This window comes from Camelina sativa, chromosome 20 (genome assembly GCF_000633955.1).
Source record: "Camelina sativa cultivar DH55 chromosome 20, Cs, whole genome shotgun sequence".
Classification (NCBI taxonomy): domain Eukaryota; kingdom Viridiplantae; phylum Streptophyta; class Magnoliopsida; order Brassicales; family Brassicaceae; genus Camelina; species Camelina sativa.
The window spans coordinates 1,352,849-1,369,656 of NC_025704.1; the positions used below are offsets into that span (position 1 = coordinate 1,352,849).

Sequence of the window (16,808 nt, forward strand, 5' to 3'; positions counted from 1 at the left end):
AAAAAAAAAAAAAAAAAAAACTAGGCACATTTGTTTGATGCTAATTTGCCATGATGCTTTACATCCCACCGACGGTCCAATTTGTTATTTTCTAATTAAGTATCATAAATAAATATAAAGTTTTCCGTTTGTTTTAAAGTCAATTTTTTAATTAAAGTATACTAAAAGTCAATTCTTTCATAAACTTCGAAGCACGACGTTTCGACTTCGATCATCAATCATTTTTACTCTTCGTAAAATTCTAATTTAAGATAATGCGAAAACAAGAAATTTTAAATTAAAGTGATTAAAAAATAAATGGATTTCGATCATTTCTAAAAACAGTGATAAGATGAAACACATAGCTGTAATGGAAGATAAAGACCGACCGTCCAACAGCTTAAGTTGACTGTTAGAACTTAGACTGTCATTACTTTTAGTAATCCTCTTACATTTGCATACCATTCGTTGTAGTTATTAAAAAAACTCTCTTTGTTTTATTGAAGTTTTATTTATAAATTGCAGTTTTATTTATAAATTAATTTATAATCATTTTTTGGTAAAAAGAGAAAATAAAAACCTTAGATTAGATAATTTAACATGTTGCAAAAAAATAAAAATAAAAAATAAAAAAAATAATTTAAAATTTCTAAATGTACAATATCAATGTTTTAGAAGCAAAAAAAAATCCTAAAACATCAATCTATTAGGAACATAAAGAGTATTTGTTATCCAATTTTTTTTGGTTAACAAAGATCTGTATAATTTAGACATATCTTTGATTCGATTGGTTTGATTAGTTGTTTCTTACATATAGATCTGAATCTTGATATGCATTTTTTTTAGAATTTACANTTTTTTTTTTTTTTTTTTTTTTTTTTTTTTTTTTTTTTTTTTTTTTTTTTTTTTTTTTTTTTTTTTTTTTTTTAGCAAACTATTTGTTCATGAGTAAATTGCTGGTTTTAGTTAGTTTTTCGTAAAACTAGTAACTCATAAAGGCTTAATTAAAATCTAATTTTTTGTTTGTGATAATTTTTTTTTCAAATGTGGTGTTTTGAAAATATCTCTTCGATTAACTGAATTAAATCCATCTCTTCGATTGGTTTGATTAGCTGTTTCTTACATATGGATCTGAATCCTGATATCCATTTTTTTTAGAATTTACAACTTTTGTTCATGTGTAAATTGTTGAACATGGATACATATTACTTTTTGAAAATTTTTCTACTATTTTATTTTCCAAAAAAATAACATCAGTTTTAGTCTGTTCTTCGTAAAAATAGTAATTCATAAAGGTTTAATTAAAATCTAAACTTTTTTGTTTGTGATAATTTTCTTTTTAAATGTGGTGTTTTGAAAATATCTTTTCGGTTACTCTGAGTTAAATCCATGTCTTCGATTGATTTGATTAGTTGTTTCTTATATATGGATATGAATTCTGATATCCATTTTTTTTAGAATTTACAACTTTTATTCATGAGTAAATTGCTGAACATGAATATATATTAATTTTTGAAAATTTTTCCACTATTTTATTTTCCAAAAAAAATAACATCAGTTTTAGTCAGTTATTCGTAAAACTAGTAATTCATAAAGGCTTAGTTAAAATCTAAATTTTGTTTTTGTTTGTGATAATTTTCCTTTTAAATGTGGTGTTTTGAAAATATCTCTTTGATTACACTGAATTAAATCCATCCTTTGAAAGTTGGTTAAACTAATTAATTATTATTTCGGACAGTGTCGTCCATCACTGACATTACAACACCCTAACAAACATTTCAGTTTATGAAGATACTTCATACGGAATGATTCATTTTCTGTCGGTACAGTACCAAAATATCAAATTGAAATTTTAAATAGTTTGGAATCTTGTAATTTTGATATTTTTGTGTGACTACTTGTTATTGGCAATTTCCTGTTATAATCAGTAATTAAATTAATAAATTGACAAATTAAAGTCTGTATTTAGTTGGCATGTCATGTGAGAACACATTCCAAGACAATTATCCAACATAACATATAATATTTGTTGATCTCTAAACAAAACGTGAGTTAACCATTACTACATACTAGTGATAACTAAACTCATAGTAGTAGTATAATTTAAACATCACATACTAAATTACCAATATTTTCTCTTACCGCATCTTTGTTAGTTTCGATTTGCTACTGCCATTCTCTAACTACATAAAAATAAATTTATCTTTGCCATATTGGCTTTGATTTCTTTGACTGTGAAACAAGTATGTATGATGACACACATGAGTTTGTTATACCTATATATTATCATGGTAACTTAAACAGTAATAAAAATTGTGTGCAGAGGTACAATATAATAATGAAAAATACGAATCAATTAATTGAAAAAATAGATAATTGGAGAAAATAAAATAGCACTACATATGTTGCATGCAGCCAGCAAAGTAACATGCAGTGCCATGCAAGTTAACATAATGTATAAGGACCAAATACCACATGGGTTCTTACAGTTGGACTTTGCTTATTTCACTCACATTTGTCACTATTCTTTTCTTGTTTCATCATTTTCAATAATTCTGAATCTGAACATTATTTTCCTTTCATTTTTATATCAAAAATTTTACATGTCGATTTAGCAAAATTATATATATATACAGAAAACTAACCACATATATCAGTAGCAATAGCATTATTATATGAGTGTGATCTAAGAGCAAATGTTTCCACTAGGCATGCATAGATCAACAAAAAAGAAAAAAGATATTATGTAAAATTTATCATATAATCAAATTGATCATTAGATCAAATGGAGCACCAAAGCAAAAATGAAAAATAAATAAAGACAGGAGTACCCACGGACAAAGCAACATATGGACTTTTAACTCTTTATATACACTGCTTGGCTGTGGGATTACTGACAATTATACCTTATAGCTTCGTCCAAAAAGAAGAAGAAATATATCATATAAAAACTTATCCCACCAAAATTAAAATTAATTTAAAGAACAAACTATGATCCACTAGTTCACTAATCTGGAAAGCTACACTGATCATATGAAGTTTGTCGAGAAAAGTTTAGAGATGTATTTCCCAATGAACGTACCCAACTCATAAGGAACAAAGTTGTGTTTACAAATAGAATATTCATTTTTCAAAAGAAAAAGTCTACAAATATTAGTCTTTCAGTTAAAAAAAAAAATCAAAATATATGGGTATCTTTGTTACTTTAGATATAATAAAAAAGAAAAATATATTCAAAGAATCAATCAAGTTTTGTAGAAAACATAATTCAGGAACTAACTGGTGGGATCCAATGTCCATAACATATATATCATATATAATTTGATATCCTATCTACTTTGGCACTGATACTCTCCTCTCTGTCTCTATTTATTTTAGAGTGTTCTTTCAACCTTTATTTGTCGGCATATATATACACACATGCACATTTTTATGCGTATTTACATTAAATTACGTATCAGTCGAATTTCATAGTTAAAAAAAAAAGTATTTTCTTCCCCTTTTAAAAGATGAGAAGGGGTTGTTGAAACCTCTTAATTATATGTTTAAAAATTCTTTGAAATGTTTTTAAATGAATGGTTATTTGAAATCAAAATTCTGTGATTAACCTATATATTCTTTTAGATAAATAAATAAATATATGATTGATTCTTAAAGCGGCAAAGAACCACACCAAACAAACTTTCTTTTTCCATTTCTAATTTTTGTTTGTTGCTTTTTTGTGCTATCGATTTTTTGTCAAAACGGTCTAGACATTTAAACTGACATTTATTCACGGTATAGCCAAAACACACCCAAAAAAAATACTCAACTTTGGACACAAGTAACTAGTAGTACGCTGAAGTAGTCAGTCACTAGCGGTTGTGATGTTACTCAGATTTGGTAAAATTAATATATTTGATGAGCTGATTAGTGTGCAATTGTGCAAAGATACCTGCCGTCCATACTGCAATCATTGGGGAAAAAGAACTCTCTATCTAATCTACATAGATCATATTAGCATCAAAAGCTCTAGATTACCATGAATAAAAACATAAAAAGAAGTTCAATTATATCCTATCTCAATATGTGTGCGTGCACTACACTATATATGGAAAATTTCGAGAAGCCATCATTGGAGTATGGTTAAGTTCAATGCGAACCACCAAGTTGATGTGTACAATTTGGCTCCAGTGGCGAAGGAGACACCACACCTTAGTCTTCAAGACCAAGTCTTCATCACTCTATTTCTCACCTACTTCCATTTCCTTGTTTCATTTACTAATTTTGCTTTTATATTTATATTTGTGTAACGGGAAATTTCCTAGGTCTCGAGTTTTTATTTTTCTTAAAAATAAATATGTACTAACTTTTAGTTAGTTGGAATATCATAATTCATAAATTAATTTCTTTTACCGCTTTTGACAAAACTATAGCCATCTTTGACATTATACTATAAATTATTTGTTCTTACGTCAATTAATCAAATAATCTTTCCAAAATATTGGTCTTCATTATACTTAAAAAAGGAGTATATATATACAGTATACATTAGCTGACCAGAACTGCGTTTACTGCAACCAAATTGCGTTTTTATAACGGATTTTTTTTATGGCTCCACGATAAATAACAACCAAATGTTTAACAACGTTTTTTAATGGCTCTTAAGATTTTTTTTTTTTAAAAAATCGCTGCTTGCATGTCTACATTCGTTATTATTTCGTATTTCTTGGTATGTCTAGCTACGTGAGGGAATAAGAACTGTAAGTCTACAAATATAAATGTAGCTAGACTATAATTTCGAACGGATACTAGTTTATCGACGAGATTAATCAATCGGACAGATAATGAAATAAAGCTCACTGGCAAGCAACATGGCACGTGGGAAGAAGCTTAAACTTGTTATCAAAGTTATTCCTTCTTAACACATTTTGCACTGAACAATTTATGTTTGTCAAATTTAAAGTATCCTCCTTAACAAGTGAAAAAAAAAGGCTGCATGGTATATTCTTCGTATCTAACGATTCCACAGTTAAACTTTTAAATTATTACTGTCAGTGCTGTCTCTTTTTCTTAAAGTAAAAAATTAATCTGTTCATAATCTAACATGTTTTAAGAATCTTAACATCAGTCCAACAAGTAATGTATCAGAACGTTCTTTTTACCCTCGTATTATTAATCTGCGTTCAAAGTGGTTTTATACTAGTTGGGCCATAGCTTGGTTATATTGGGCTTAATAATAATGGGCTTAAGGCCTCATTAGAAAACGGCGACGCCACTCACTGCCTACGGTGAAGAGAAGGGAGCTTTCGTCGGTCGGTGCCGGAGACGCGATGGAGCTCGGAGTGTTAGTGTACAGATTATACAGAGCGTTAACCTACGGTGTCTCGCCTTTAGTTCACCTCCATATACGGTGGCGCGGACTCCGGGGACTAGAGCATTGTCGCCGTTGGCCGGAGCGTTTAGGTCATCCCTCCGCCGTACGTCCGCCGGGATCGCTCATCTGGTTTCACGCCGTCTCTTTAGGTGATTTAAATTACTTCAATGCTCTTATTGCAGTTACGTCTCCGAATCAAGAAATTAGGGTTTTTGTTGTTTTTGAGTGTCTCTCAGGTGAAGGAATGGCTGCAATTCCTGTAATCAGACGCTGCAATGAACTAAAGCCAGATTTGACTATTCTAATGACGACGACGACTGTATCTGCATTGTATGACACATTTGTTATATAAAAGCTAAAGTTGAAAATTTCAAAGTTTTTGTCTTTTGTAATTTTGGTTTCTTTCAATCTTTTTTTGGTTGCAGTGAAGTGATTAAGAAGCAACTTCCCATTGGTGTGTTACATCAGGTATGTTTTGATTTTGTATGATGATATATGTAAGGGAACTCTGAAGTTTTTATTTATGTTCTGAAAGTTTCAAAATTTGGGCCAGTTTGCACCATTGGATACACCTGTGGCTATTGATAGATTCCTTGGCCATTGGAAACCAAATGCGATTATCATTATGGAGAATGAACTGTGGCCTAATCTCATCATGGCTGCTGCAGGACTTTATGTAATTCTTCACCCTTCTCGTTGTTTATGATATGGAGGTGATAACTTGTGCACGGATAAATGAATATTGTGTTTCCGTTATCTCAGATTCCGTTGGCATTATTGAACGCTCGGATGTCTACTAAATCCTTTAAACGATGGTCTAGTCCGCTCTTACTACCGCTGGTGTCCTTGTTGCTATCTAAGTTCTCATTGATAGCCCCACTGGTATGTATCAATGTATGCTACCTTCAGTAAGTCATTTCTTAATCTTACCTGATTGTATTAAAACTATTTGCCTCAAATGTTACAGAGCAACCTGCAGGGTATACATTTCCAGCTGCTGCATGCGCCACCCTTTGTCATCAATTATTCGGGTGACTTAAAATACGGTATTGTAGTCCACTTATGCCTTGACGATATTCAAATATTAGATATTATGTGCAACCCATTATGTTCTGCTTCTTAGATCCTACTTCTTTTTCTTCCAGTGGTAAACAAGTTCCATGGAACATCTGAAAGTATAAGAGATCTAAAAGTAGAACTCTCAGAAACGAAGGTCTGGATTGCATCTTCATTACATAAAGGCGAAGAAGAAGGTACTGTATGTCCTAACTAATATGTAGCGTAACCATTTACCCTCTTCGACTTGCGTGTGGATTTGCAGTCGCATAAATATGGCTTACATTCTTCTGTTGTTCTTTACATTGCTTAAAATTGATGATCAAAGTGTTGTGTGCAGTCATTTTAGGAGTTCACAACATGCTTCTCGAATCACATCCGGGCTCTGTTGTCATAATTGCGCCTCGGCATCCACATCATGGCCAACAGATTGCTCATGTATGTACCAAAACCGCCTTCAGCTTACATTCTTAGTATTGGCTTAGTAAAGGTTGATCTTTTTGGTGAATCGCATTTCATTGTCCCTAGCTCCTTCTGTAGAAACTGCGGAAAGATGGCCAAAGTGTAGCTCTAAGGTCTCAAAATGAAAAGCTTACATCAGGGAAGACGAATATATATGTGGTGGATACACTAGGTTTGGGTTTCGCTACTTTATATCTTCCTAGTGCTAGTCCCTTTATTTTCTTCAAGAACCCAATCTGTGTCTGCTTGTTTTCTTTAGGTGAACTAAGAGAATTCTATAGTGTAGCGCCAATAGCTGTCATTGGAGGCTCTTTCATCCCGGGATTAACTGGTCATAACTTGTCTGAAGCAGCTGCCGCAGGCTGCGCCATTATTACAGGTGCTCAATGATAAGGTGCTAGTATACTATAATATATTGTCTCTCTACTTTATCTCAGCATTCATGGAATCTTTGATTAGGTTGTCATGTTGGGCATTTCTCTCACATGGTGAAGGCGATGAAGCAGTCGAACCCCTTATCAGTGACACAGGTCTCAACAAAACTAGAGCTCAAAGAAGCTGTCGACTTGCTCCTGAGTAACCCTGAGATCTTGGAAACACATCAGAGAGCTTCTAAAGAAGTTTATGAATCCCTATCAGGCTGCATTATCACTAACATCTGGAATCTTCTCAATCTCCATATTTTTAGAGGGAAATTATAAGTTAGTGTGGCTAGTTATGTATACAAACGAATTCAGTTAGAGTTAATTGTTGTGTGTTATACACAATGCAGTTCATGAAAATTTGTATAATATATATGAGAATTGGAGAAGTAAATCAAGCAATCACATTGAATGCAAATTTTGAATTGGCTCGAGAAGTCAAATTTGATTAGCAAAAACAAAGCCTCTACAAAGTGTGTACATAGTTTTTTTTGTAAAAGTACAATAGAAACATCATACGAGAGAAGACACAGTACATTGCAGCAGCGCTCGAAACACTCGAGCGGTTAGGAAACTGGCGAGTTGAAAAGAAAGATTGCTCCTTCCATGGACCATGACTAAAGAAGTGATTTATAAAATTGTTTCTGTACCTCACCAACAAAGCACCCGTGGCCTAATGGATAAAGCGTTTGACTTCTAATCAAGCGATTGTGGGTTCGAGTCCCACCGGGTGTGTTTATATTTCCCTTTATTTTGTTTTTAAAATTCTGTCAAGGTTCTTTTCAGATTTTACTTTCTACTTTTTTTTTTTTTAAACACAGACACGTTCGAACTTTGAACCATATATACTGATTGATAATCTAAAGATGTCGAACAGTCGAAAGATGCACAAAAAGTAGAAGCCAGTTCTTGTAAAGGAGGAACTTTTGTCTATATAATACAGCTCAACCCCACATTACTTCACGAAGTCTGGCTTCATCTCCAAAATGAGTCACACTAACTATTGATTGATTGATAGGAATTAGAGTGCTGCCTTGTTCATTTTAACCATGTTCCTCCATTTGTCCTTGAGATCAGCTGGAGTACGTGTTTCGTGGAACACCTTCTCTCCCATTTCCAGAATTTTCCTCCAAGGCATGTTCTTCTTTGCTTCTGCTGCAAATTTCTCCACTCCGACCTAAGCCAAACACATATATCAACAACAATTCTCCTCCAATTCATGAAAATACAGCTAGTGTATGTTATTATATACCTTTAGCATCTCTTCTTCTTCAAACGTCCAAAATAGCCTCCTTCTCTGATCCTTCTTAAAGAAAGATATGTCCCTGCAATTCATGATGTAACTTTCTAAAATTTAGGTGGAAATGAAACTCTTGATGTTCCAGTGAATGAAAGAAAAAGGAACAACCTCACTGTCTTTGAGTTAGCCACAACTAAGGTTCTTCATATTCCCTGACGGGGAGGTTACTTGAGCCGACGAAGTTGCCTGCTCAATATCATCGTCTCCATTTCGTTCGTCACTTGATCCCTTAATTGACATTTCACGATCGATAGTATTCAATTCTATCCCTCTTCTTCTTATTCGCTTCTCATTCTGTTTGACCTGGCCCTGTTCTTTCCCTGAAGACGATTGTTGCGTAGAAAAAAAAGGAGAAACATCTACTTTTTGCCCTGCAACTGTTCTGACTCTAGTTTGATCTTCGCCATTCTTGTCATTCTCAGCGTCTTGAAAGTTTTCTGTAGCTACTCTCTCTTCCTCCTCTGATGCTCCAACCTCTATCCGTCTTCTTCTCCTTTGCTTCTCATTCTGTTTAACCTGGTCCTGTTCTTTCCCTGAAAACGATTCTTGCATAGACAAAAAAGGTAGCACATCTAGTTTTTGCCCTGCACCTGTTCTGACTCTAGTTAGATCTTTAGCTGTTTGGTCATTCTCAGCGTCTTGAACGTTTTCTGTAGCTACCCTCTCTTCCTCCTCTGATGCTCCAACAACCTCATCCGTCACTTTATCAGTACCTACTTTCCCTTGATCATCATCTAATTGATCGGTTTCCTCAATCAATGGCGTCTTCTCACCTCTTGACATATCAAAACCATCCTCAACCCTACTTTTCACCTCTTTATCTAAATACCTAAACACCGCCTTTTCCGCCTCAACAGTCTTCTCTTTCAATGTTTTTGATTTCACCGCAAGAATCTTAAGCCAGCAATAAGGACAAAAAGGATTCGCAAGATCCTCACTACTACTAGTACCCAAATCAGTATACAAACACTCCCCGTGAAACGAAAGAAGACAATCAATCCCACAACAACGGGATACCCTCTCGTCTGCAACTTCACATACAATACAAGCCTCCAAGTTCAGCACCGGTGGCTCTACGGATACTCCTCCTCCTCTATCAGTAGTCTCACTTGTTGTACCAAGACAATGACGCTTCTTGTGTGGCACATCTCTTTCATCAAAAGTATTTCGAACAATCTCAACATCATCTGTATCACAGTGTGTGGTAGCTTCATCATCCTGTGAGATGAAAAATTATACACAATTCCATCAACCTAATTTTTGCGAGCTACAGATTCAAAATTAAGCACCACAACAACACGAATACAACGAAATTAGTCATGTCGCTGCATCACGAAAACCATAAATCCCTAATTTTCCGGATTCTAAAGAAGACTATTCCGAGTTCCGAGAAAGCAAACAGAGACGAAGGGGGTGGAGAAATAGGGTTACCGGAGGCGAAGCGAGAGATGGATCAGGAGACTTGCGCGAAGACCTAACCAGAATCGATTTCGGTCTCATCTTCATCTTATCTACAAGATTCTCAATTCGTCACTCTCAAGTCTCTCAGCAATGGGATCGTTATGAACAGTGAAGAGTTCAATTTTAAAGCGAGAAGCGTACAGAGGAAGATGGATGAATCCAATTAACAAAAAAAAAAACTCTAAAAAATAATAAAAATTACGATAAAATTAGCACACATAAAAGTTAGTCACGTTTTAATTATTATATCGATAAACCACACATGTATATAAAATCAAAAATAAAATTTTAATTTATTAAAAAAAATAACTTTTTTAAAATTTGATTTAGTTAGTCATATGCGTATGAAATTACAAATAATAAATATAGAATTGTTTAAATCATGAAACTAGTTACATAGTTATAGTTAGAGAAAGGAAAGAAAAACAAAAACAGAGTTTAGTTGAAGAAAATTAAGGAAATAAGTATAAATTGTTGGTGACTTTATTAATAAATTTACAATGTATAAGTGGGGTTTAGTCTTATGGACCTTGTTTACCTTTGTTGTTACTATTTATGTCTGGTAAAATTTCTACACACAATAAATTTGCACAGCGACCTTGTTTAGTGTCTGACTTTAACGGCGGGATTTAACTGTTATGTATTTACAAAGAATTGAAAACTGTTACAAAACTTTAACCTTCACTGTTATATCATCCATCTATTCTATAGGCTTAATTCTTCACAATATTTTTTTACCCTTTTCAGTTCTACCGTTATTTAATGATGGTGTAAACAATATTATTACTGTTGTTATATATATCTAGCCTATATGAGGGGGTAGTAAATTAATTACTTTAATCCAACCAAACCAAAAGAAAAACAAGTCAATGTGTAATTCACCCTTTTTTATATATTTACAGTAAGTAATGTTCAATTATATCTCTATATATAATATATAAATATTTTGAATTTTATTGTTGCATAAGATCTTATCACTTATTTATAATGTGACAAGTAAAAAAGTTTAGCTCCTCCAAGAAGGGGGGACCTTTTTCTTGATTACCGATCTTAGTAACTGATGGATCTAAACATATACTTATATATGAAATCGTCTTTTTATTTTGTTAATTTTGTCGCCTATCTGCAGAAATCGTCTATGAATAATGAAAATTAATAATTTAAACTAATTAAATTATTTCTGGAAAAAAAAAAAAATCTCAAAGAACAATAACATGCAGAGAATGTAGTTGTTAGCTGGTACGGGTTGGATTCTCCTCAATATCTGAGTCTTTTTTTTTTAGTTCTGTCTCTCTCATTTTTTATCTTCTTCTAATTCTAATGCATGCATGAGACTCTGTTAAAAGTTTTTTTTTATGCGGAATATTATTTAACTTTTTTTGACAGTGACTTATTTTGTTGTCAAAAGGCTTTAAGTACTGATCTTGTGAAATCATTTATCATGAACCCAATTAATTACCTCCTGGTTCTTAACATTATCTACTATATGGAGAAGTTAATAACACTAAAGCTTCATTGCTCTATTCAAATAAAGATGTGTGTATGAAATTCTGAATAGATATTTCATTACTATATGTTTTCATATGTGACATATTTATAACACATGCATAAAAGGAATTGGAATGACTGTGGCGATCATTTCATAATAACGAGTAGATTAATTAAGACAAAATGGATAGGAAAGAACTGGAGTTTCATGCTGAATGTTGATTTTATTATAAGTTATTTTGATGGGTCTTAATTTTAGTTATTTTGAGTATACAAATCGACTATATATTGCCATATTGGCGAATGTACACGAAAACATATAAATAAACCAAACCCAATTTATAAATAAAACCTATAAAACACGTTATTTTTGGTCCATATCAAAGACTTTTTATGTAGGGTGTTGGCTAAAATAGTGAAATTTGAATAATATAGATTGAAAAAAAAGAGAGAGTATGAGATGTTGTTATCAAACGGATCCTTTACAATGAATGCAATCATCGAAACCCATCAACATCTCTCAAAGAAAAGAAAAAACTATGAAAATTGTGATGTCTCATCTCTTTCAAGGGTTTAGGCCCTAAAAGCTTCCCTTTTTACTGTCGTTAGTTTTAAATCTCATTATACTTATCATCAATCTGTTTTAAATCTCATTATACTTATCATCAATCTGTTCAAACCCTATCTACTTTTAACATAGAAAAAGATTCCTTTCCCCTCCCTCTATCCTTCTCTCTCTTACACTATTTACATCAACAATTTGTTAAGTAGCNGTGAAATTTGAATAATATAGATTGAAAAAAAGAGAGTATGAGATGTTGTTATCAAACGGATCCTTTACAATGAATGCAATCATCGAAACCCATCAACATCTCTCAGAGAAAAAAAAAACTATGAAAATTGTGATGTCTCGTCTCTTTCAAGGGTTTAGGCCCTAAAAGCTTCCCTTTTTACTGTCGTTAGTTTTAAATCTCTTTACTTATCATCAATCTGTTCAAACCCTATCTACTTTTAACATAGAAAAAGATTCCTTTCCCCTCCCTCTATCCTTCTCTCTCTTACACTATTTACATCAACAATTTGTTAAGTAGCAATTGAATATGAGAGAGACAGAGAGAGAGATTGTGTGTGTAGAACTGCAAGTTAATAAAAGAATGTGGGGGTAANGAGAGAGAGAGAGAGAGAGAGAGAGAGAGAGAGAGAGAGAGAGAGAGAGATTGTGTGTAGAACTGCAAGTTAATAAAAGAATGTGGGGGTAAAGAGAGAAAGAAGAGACTACACAGTAGATGAGGACAATGAGACTTAGTTTTCAAACTTCTTCTTTGCTTTGGCTTTTATTGGTCGTATCAGACTCTTTATATATAGATGATCTACTTAGCTCTCTGTGTAACTGTGTTGATTCTTAGCTTTCAAAGATAGCTTTTGGCCTCACCCTATATATACTCTATACAGGTTACTACTGCACATATACATTGGTATGGACTTGCCACTAGTGCCAAAACCTTTTGCATATTAATTTTCTCATACACATAAATTGATTTAGACGGTGTGTATATATAAGACAAAACAATAACTGAAAATCTTAGGACCAAGAATGAAGGCATAACCAAAGAAGGGGGGAACCACATTGTCAGTTTTAATGGAGTTTTGGGGGACCATTAATTTCGTTTCACTCTTTCTCTTTCACTTATTTAAGCTTAACTTTGACATATACGTACCCCCTACCTAATACATCAAATTTAAAAAATTTATATAAATTTTTCTTTTCAACTACATTTATGTTTACATGTCTAAAAATTTCAGTCAATTAAGACGGTGGTTTAAATGTAAAAAAGCCCACAAGTAGATTTATGTAAATGTTAAAAAGTTCCAAGTTTAGAAAATCCGTCAAACATAAAGTTAATCCATGCCGATTTTGATTTACCATTTATTGGTTTACAAGGAAATAATTTGGTGCATTCACACACGTTCAAGATTTTTGATTTTTTTCTCAAAAAACATGCAAATTTCCGTTTTCAAAAACCCCTCTAACCTTAAAATAAAAATAAGCAAATGGCCTGTCCGACATTTCGGCATTGTCTTGGTTGGTTCTCATTGTCTTGCTAACTTTGTAAATTGTAACATAGAAACTAGTTAACTACTACACTTTGTATGGTTATTTTAAAAAATTCCCAAGTATAACGCAACGATAATATTGAGTTATTGACATAGAAGATAACTTGTCATGATGCATTGATGCTAATGCTACATATCTAATAATTTAAAATTCCAAGTTTGACCCTTGGATACAACAAAATATATCAACCTATATTTAATGTTAGAGAGACGATGGATGATGATTGATGATGTGCAAATGAGACAAAATTATATCACACTTTCCTTTTCAATCTTTAAATTCCGAAACAAAAGGCACTGTTGGGTTGCTCCCTTATTAGGTGAAAAAATCCTCACACAACACAGACAATTTCACTCTGTCTCTATCACTACCTCTATATATCTCCCTCTATAGATACATATCCCTATATATATATATGTGTGTATTGGTGCGAACACTGCGTGCTCTCACACTTTGTTGCACCTCCAAAAGACAAAGTATATAGAAGAAGAAACTTCTTGTCACGCCTCTCTTACCCTTCTCTTGTGGTCCAATAAAACCCTAGTTTTCTTTTCTTTACTTTATCCATCCATTATGTGAGATCCTATAACTTTCTTTCTTTTGTAACCACCTCTCATACATTCTTCTATATATTAAGATATTCACAAGAGTTTATAAAAGAAAGAAAAGAGATGGAGTGGTCAACGACGAGCAACGTAGAAAACGTGAGAGTTGCTTTTATGCCACCGCCATGGGCGCCGGAGTCTAGTTCTTTTAACTCACTCCACAGCTTCGGCTTCGATCCGTACGCAGGTATATTCACACGTCATACTAATACCAAGTATATACGTAGATGCTTTCGTTTTCTTACACAGTGTGGTGTCCGTTTAATTCCACGTTTGACAAATCCATGAACTTTGAAAACCTTATTTTCCCACACTATATCAAGTGTCCTTAATTAAGTTTTCATCTAAATAATAAGTTGTCTTAAGTTTTTTGTTTGCTTAATGTTGTTGTGAATGATGAAAGAATCACAAATTTTGCAAAAGAGACTCACGTTTTATGACGTTCATTCCAAAAACCTTGGGATATGTCATCTAAAAATGTACTTTTCTGATGAGAAGTTAAGATATTCTTTATCTTCAGTCTAGACAATTTTATAAATTAAGTTTTTTTTTTATTTTTCTTGGGATCCCAATTTTTTTTTCTTCCTTGGGATCCAAATGCAAAAAGTTAAAACGTCACTTTTGAAAAGTTGAGAGATTCGATTGGGATGGTAGTTCAGTTCCCTCTAAGAAAATGGTTGCGGACATAACTATATTTCTCTTACTCACGGAAAGTAATTTTTTTTTTTTATTATTGTTGTACATTTTTTTTTTATATATGTTTGATATTATAAAGTTTTTGTTGTGTGTTACATACATTACATCAGGAAATTTATACACGCCGCCTGCGGATACACAAACCGGACCGGTTATTGCTGTACCGGAACCAGAAAAGATCATGAATGCGTACCGATTTCCGAACAACAACAACGAGATGATGATAAAGAAGAAGAGACTAACGAGTGGACAATTAGCTTCACTTGAACGGAGTTTTCAAGAAGAGATCAAACTGGATTCAGACAGGAAGGTGAAGCTGTCGCGAGAGCTCGGTCTGCAGCCACGTCAGATAGCGGTTTGGTTCCAGAACCGCCGTGCACGCTGGAAGGCGAAGCAGCTCGAGCAGTTGTACGACTCGCTTAGACAAGAGTACGACGTCGTTTCTAGAGAGAAGCAGATGTTACATGAGGAGGTCTGTGTACCATATTGTACTATTTTAAAATCATGGGGCCTAAATTAACTATAGTCATATTTTTTTTAATCCCTTTAGTTCTTGATTTTATCAGACTGCCCCTAACAAAATTGGACTGGTGACTTCAGGTGAAGAAGCTGAGAGCTATACTAAGAGAGCAAGGTCTGATCAAGAAGCCAATCTCTACCGGGACCATCAAAGTTTCCAGTGAGGAAGACACGGCGGAGCTTCCATCGATGGTGGTAGCTCATCCAAGAACAGAGAATCTGAACAGCATAGGGCATCAAATCTATGGTACAGAGCAGTACAACAATCCAATGATGGCAGCTTCCTCTGGCTGGTCATCTTACCCGTGATAGGCTATTGCTTATCTTTGGGAGACAGGGGGAAGAGAAGGAGAGAGAGAGAGAGAGAGAGAGAGAGAGAGAGAGAGAGAGAGAGAGAGAGAGAGGGAGAGAGAGTATGAGTAAAAATAGAGCTTTAGACTAGGACTTTGAGTAGTGTTCGACGAAGACAAGCTTGTCCCCCCATTGTACGATCTTACAACATAAATAGAACGTGTTCCTCTCTGTTTCAAACACAACCATATAATTTGGATGCGAAGTTGAATCTGAACATTGTTGAGTCAGGCTTGTTAATCAACTACTACGAACACTCAAAACTGTCTATGAACCGAAAAAAATGAAGAAACCAGACGTACGTTGCCATGTGTGTTCTAGCTTCTTGGCTTTTGGAACATTCCTTAATGTCACAGAACAATGTTGTCGAATGAATTTATGGAAAGATTGTAAAAATCAAAGGATAAAGCATGTTAAATGAAAATCAAACCATATTGATAAGTTAATATTGACTGTGTCCCTCTCTGTTCTTGGTGAAAGAGTGTTGAGGTGGTACCTTCATCTGTTGGGCTCAGACATATTACGAAGCTGTCATTCTATTGTTTCTGTTTGGGCCCTGTTTGGGCCTAGTCAAAGAGCCAGTGAACATGAGCCTACCAAATAAAAACGACCGGATTAAATTTGAACCAATTTCACAAACCAACTTCGAGTAACTTTTGAATAACTATAGTATCCGAATTTACTGCAAGTAGTAATGAAATTAATTCTCTAGAGGGTTTTGGTTTGGTACAGATACAAAGTGTAATCTGTCCGGTTTATCTAAACCATCCAATCTAAACTATATTCTATTCTAATGTAGAAAAGTTCCAAAAAAAAAAAAGACAATAGCAACGTACTCATGGATTGTCCTGATCGGATCGATTCACCGCATCTAAAATTTCTGACTTTTTAACTTCTGTCTTCCTTGCAGACTCTCTGTCAATAGCAGTTTAAATTAATTAAAATTTCTTTGACCGCATCTCATATCAAACAGTTTATTTTGTCGTTTAAAAGGCTC

The 16,808-nt window shown here is 33.6% G+C and overlaps 2 protein-coding genes, 1 non-coding gene and 1 pseudogene across 3 annotated transcripts; 3 read left to right on the forward strand and 1 right to left on the reverse strand.

Moving 5' to 3' along the window:
• LOC104768560 (probable 3-deoxy-D-manno-octulosonic acid transferase, mitochondrial) lies at positions 5,249-7,693 on the forward strand. The gene is made up of 11 exons (XM_010492567.2): positions 5,249-5,484; positions 5,572-5,665; positions 5,761-5,803; positions 5,889-6,011; positions 6,098-6,217; positions 6,303-6,381; positions 6,481-6,588; positions 6,732-6,829; positions 6,932-7,025; positions 7,113-7,232; positions 7,313-7,693. Exons 1-11 carry the CDS (start codon positions 5,292-5,294, stop codon positions 7,552-7,554), a joined length of 1,314 nt encoding a protein of 437 aa, XP_010490869.1. The 5' UTR covers positions 5,249-5,291; the 3' UTR covers positions 7,555-7,693.
• On the forward strand, positions 7,938-8,010 carry TRNAR-UCU. The gene has a single exon. It is a non-coding gene; the product is annotated as a tRNA-Arg (tRNA).
• Positions 8,161-10,163, reverse strand: LOC104768561 (annotated as a pseudogene).
• On the forward strand, positions 14,106-15,810 carry LOC104768562 (putative homeobox-leucine zipper protein ATHB-51). Its single transcript, XM_010492569.2, has 3 exons — positions 14,106-14,432; positions 15,052-15,413; positions 15,542-15,810. The coding sequence occupies exons 1-3, from the start codon at positions 14,312-14,314 to the stop codon at positions 15,767-15,769; spliced, it is 711 nt and encodes a 236-aa protein (XP_010490871.1). The 5' UTR covers positions 14,106-14,311; the 3' UTR covers positions 15,770-15,810.

Bases quoted from the DNA above. Each gene is read 5' to 3' on its own strand.
- LOC104768560 (XM_010492567.2), top strand. From the start codon at position 5,292: ATGGAGCTCGGAGTGTTAGTGTACAGATTATACAGAGCGTTAACCTAC. The intron at 6,218-6,302 runs GTATGTATCAAT...CAAATGTTACAG, and splicing joins TCTCATTGATAGCCCCACTG to AGCAACCTGCAGGGTATACA. The intron at 6,830-6,931 runs GTATGTACCAAA...CTCCTTCTGTAG, and splicing joins ATGGCCAACAGATTGCTCAT to AAACTGCGGAAAGATGGCCA.
- LOC104768562 (XM_010492569.2), top strand. From the start codon at position 14,312: ATGGAGTGGTCAACGACGAGCAACGTAGAAAACGTGAGAGTTGCTTTT. The intron at 14,433-15,051 runs GTATATTCACAC...ACATTACATCAG, and splicing joins CGGCTTCGATCCGTACGCAG to GAAATTTATACACGCCGCCT. The intron at 15,414-15,541 runs GTCTGTGTACCA...TGGTGACTTCAG, and splicing joins AGCAGATGTTACATGAGGAG to GTGAAGAAGCTGAGAGCTAT.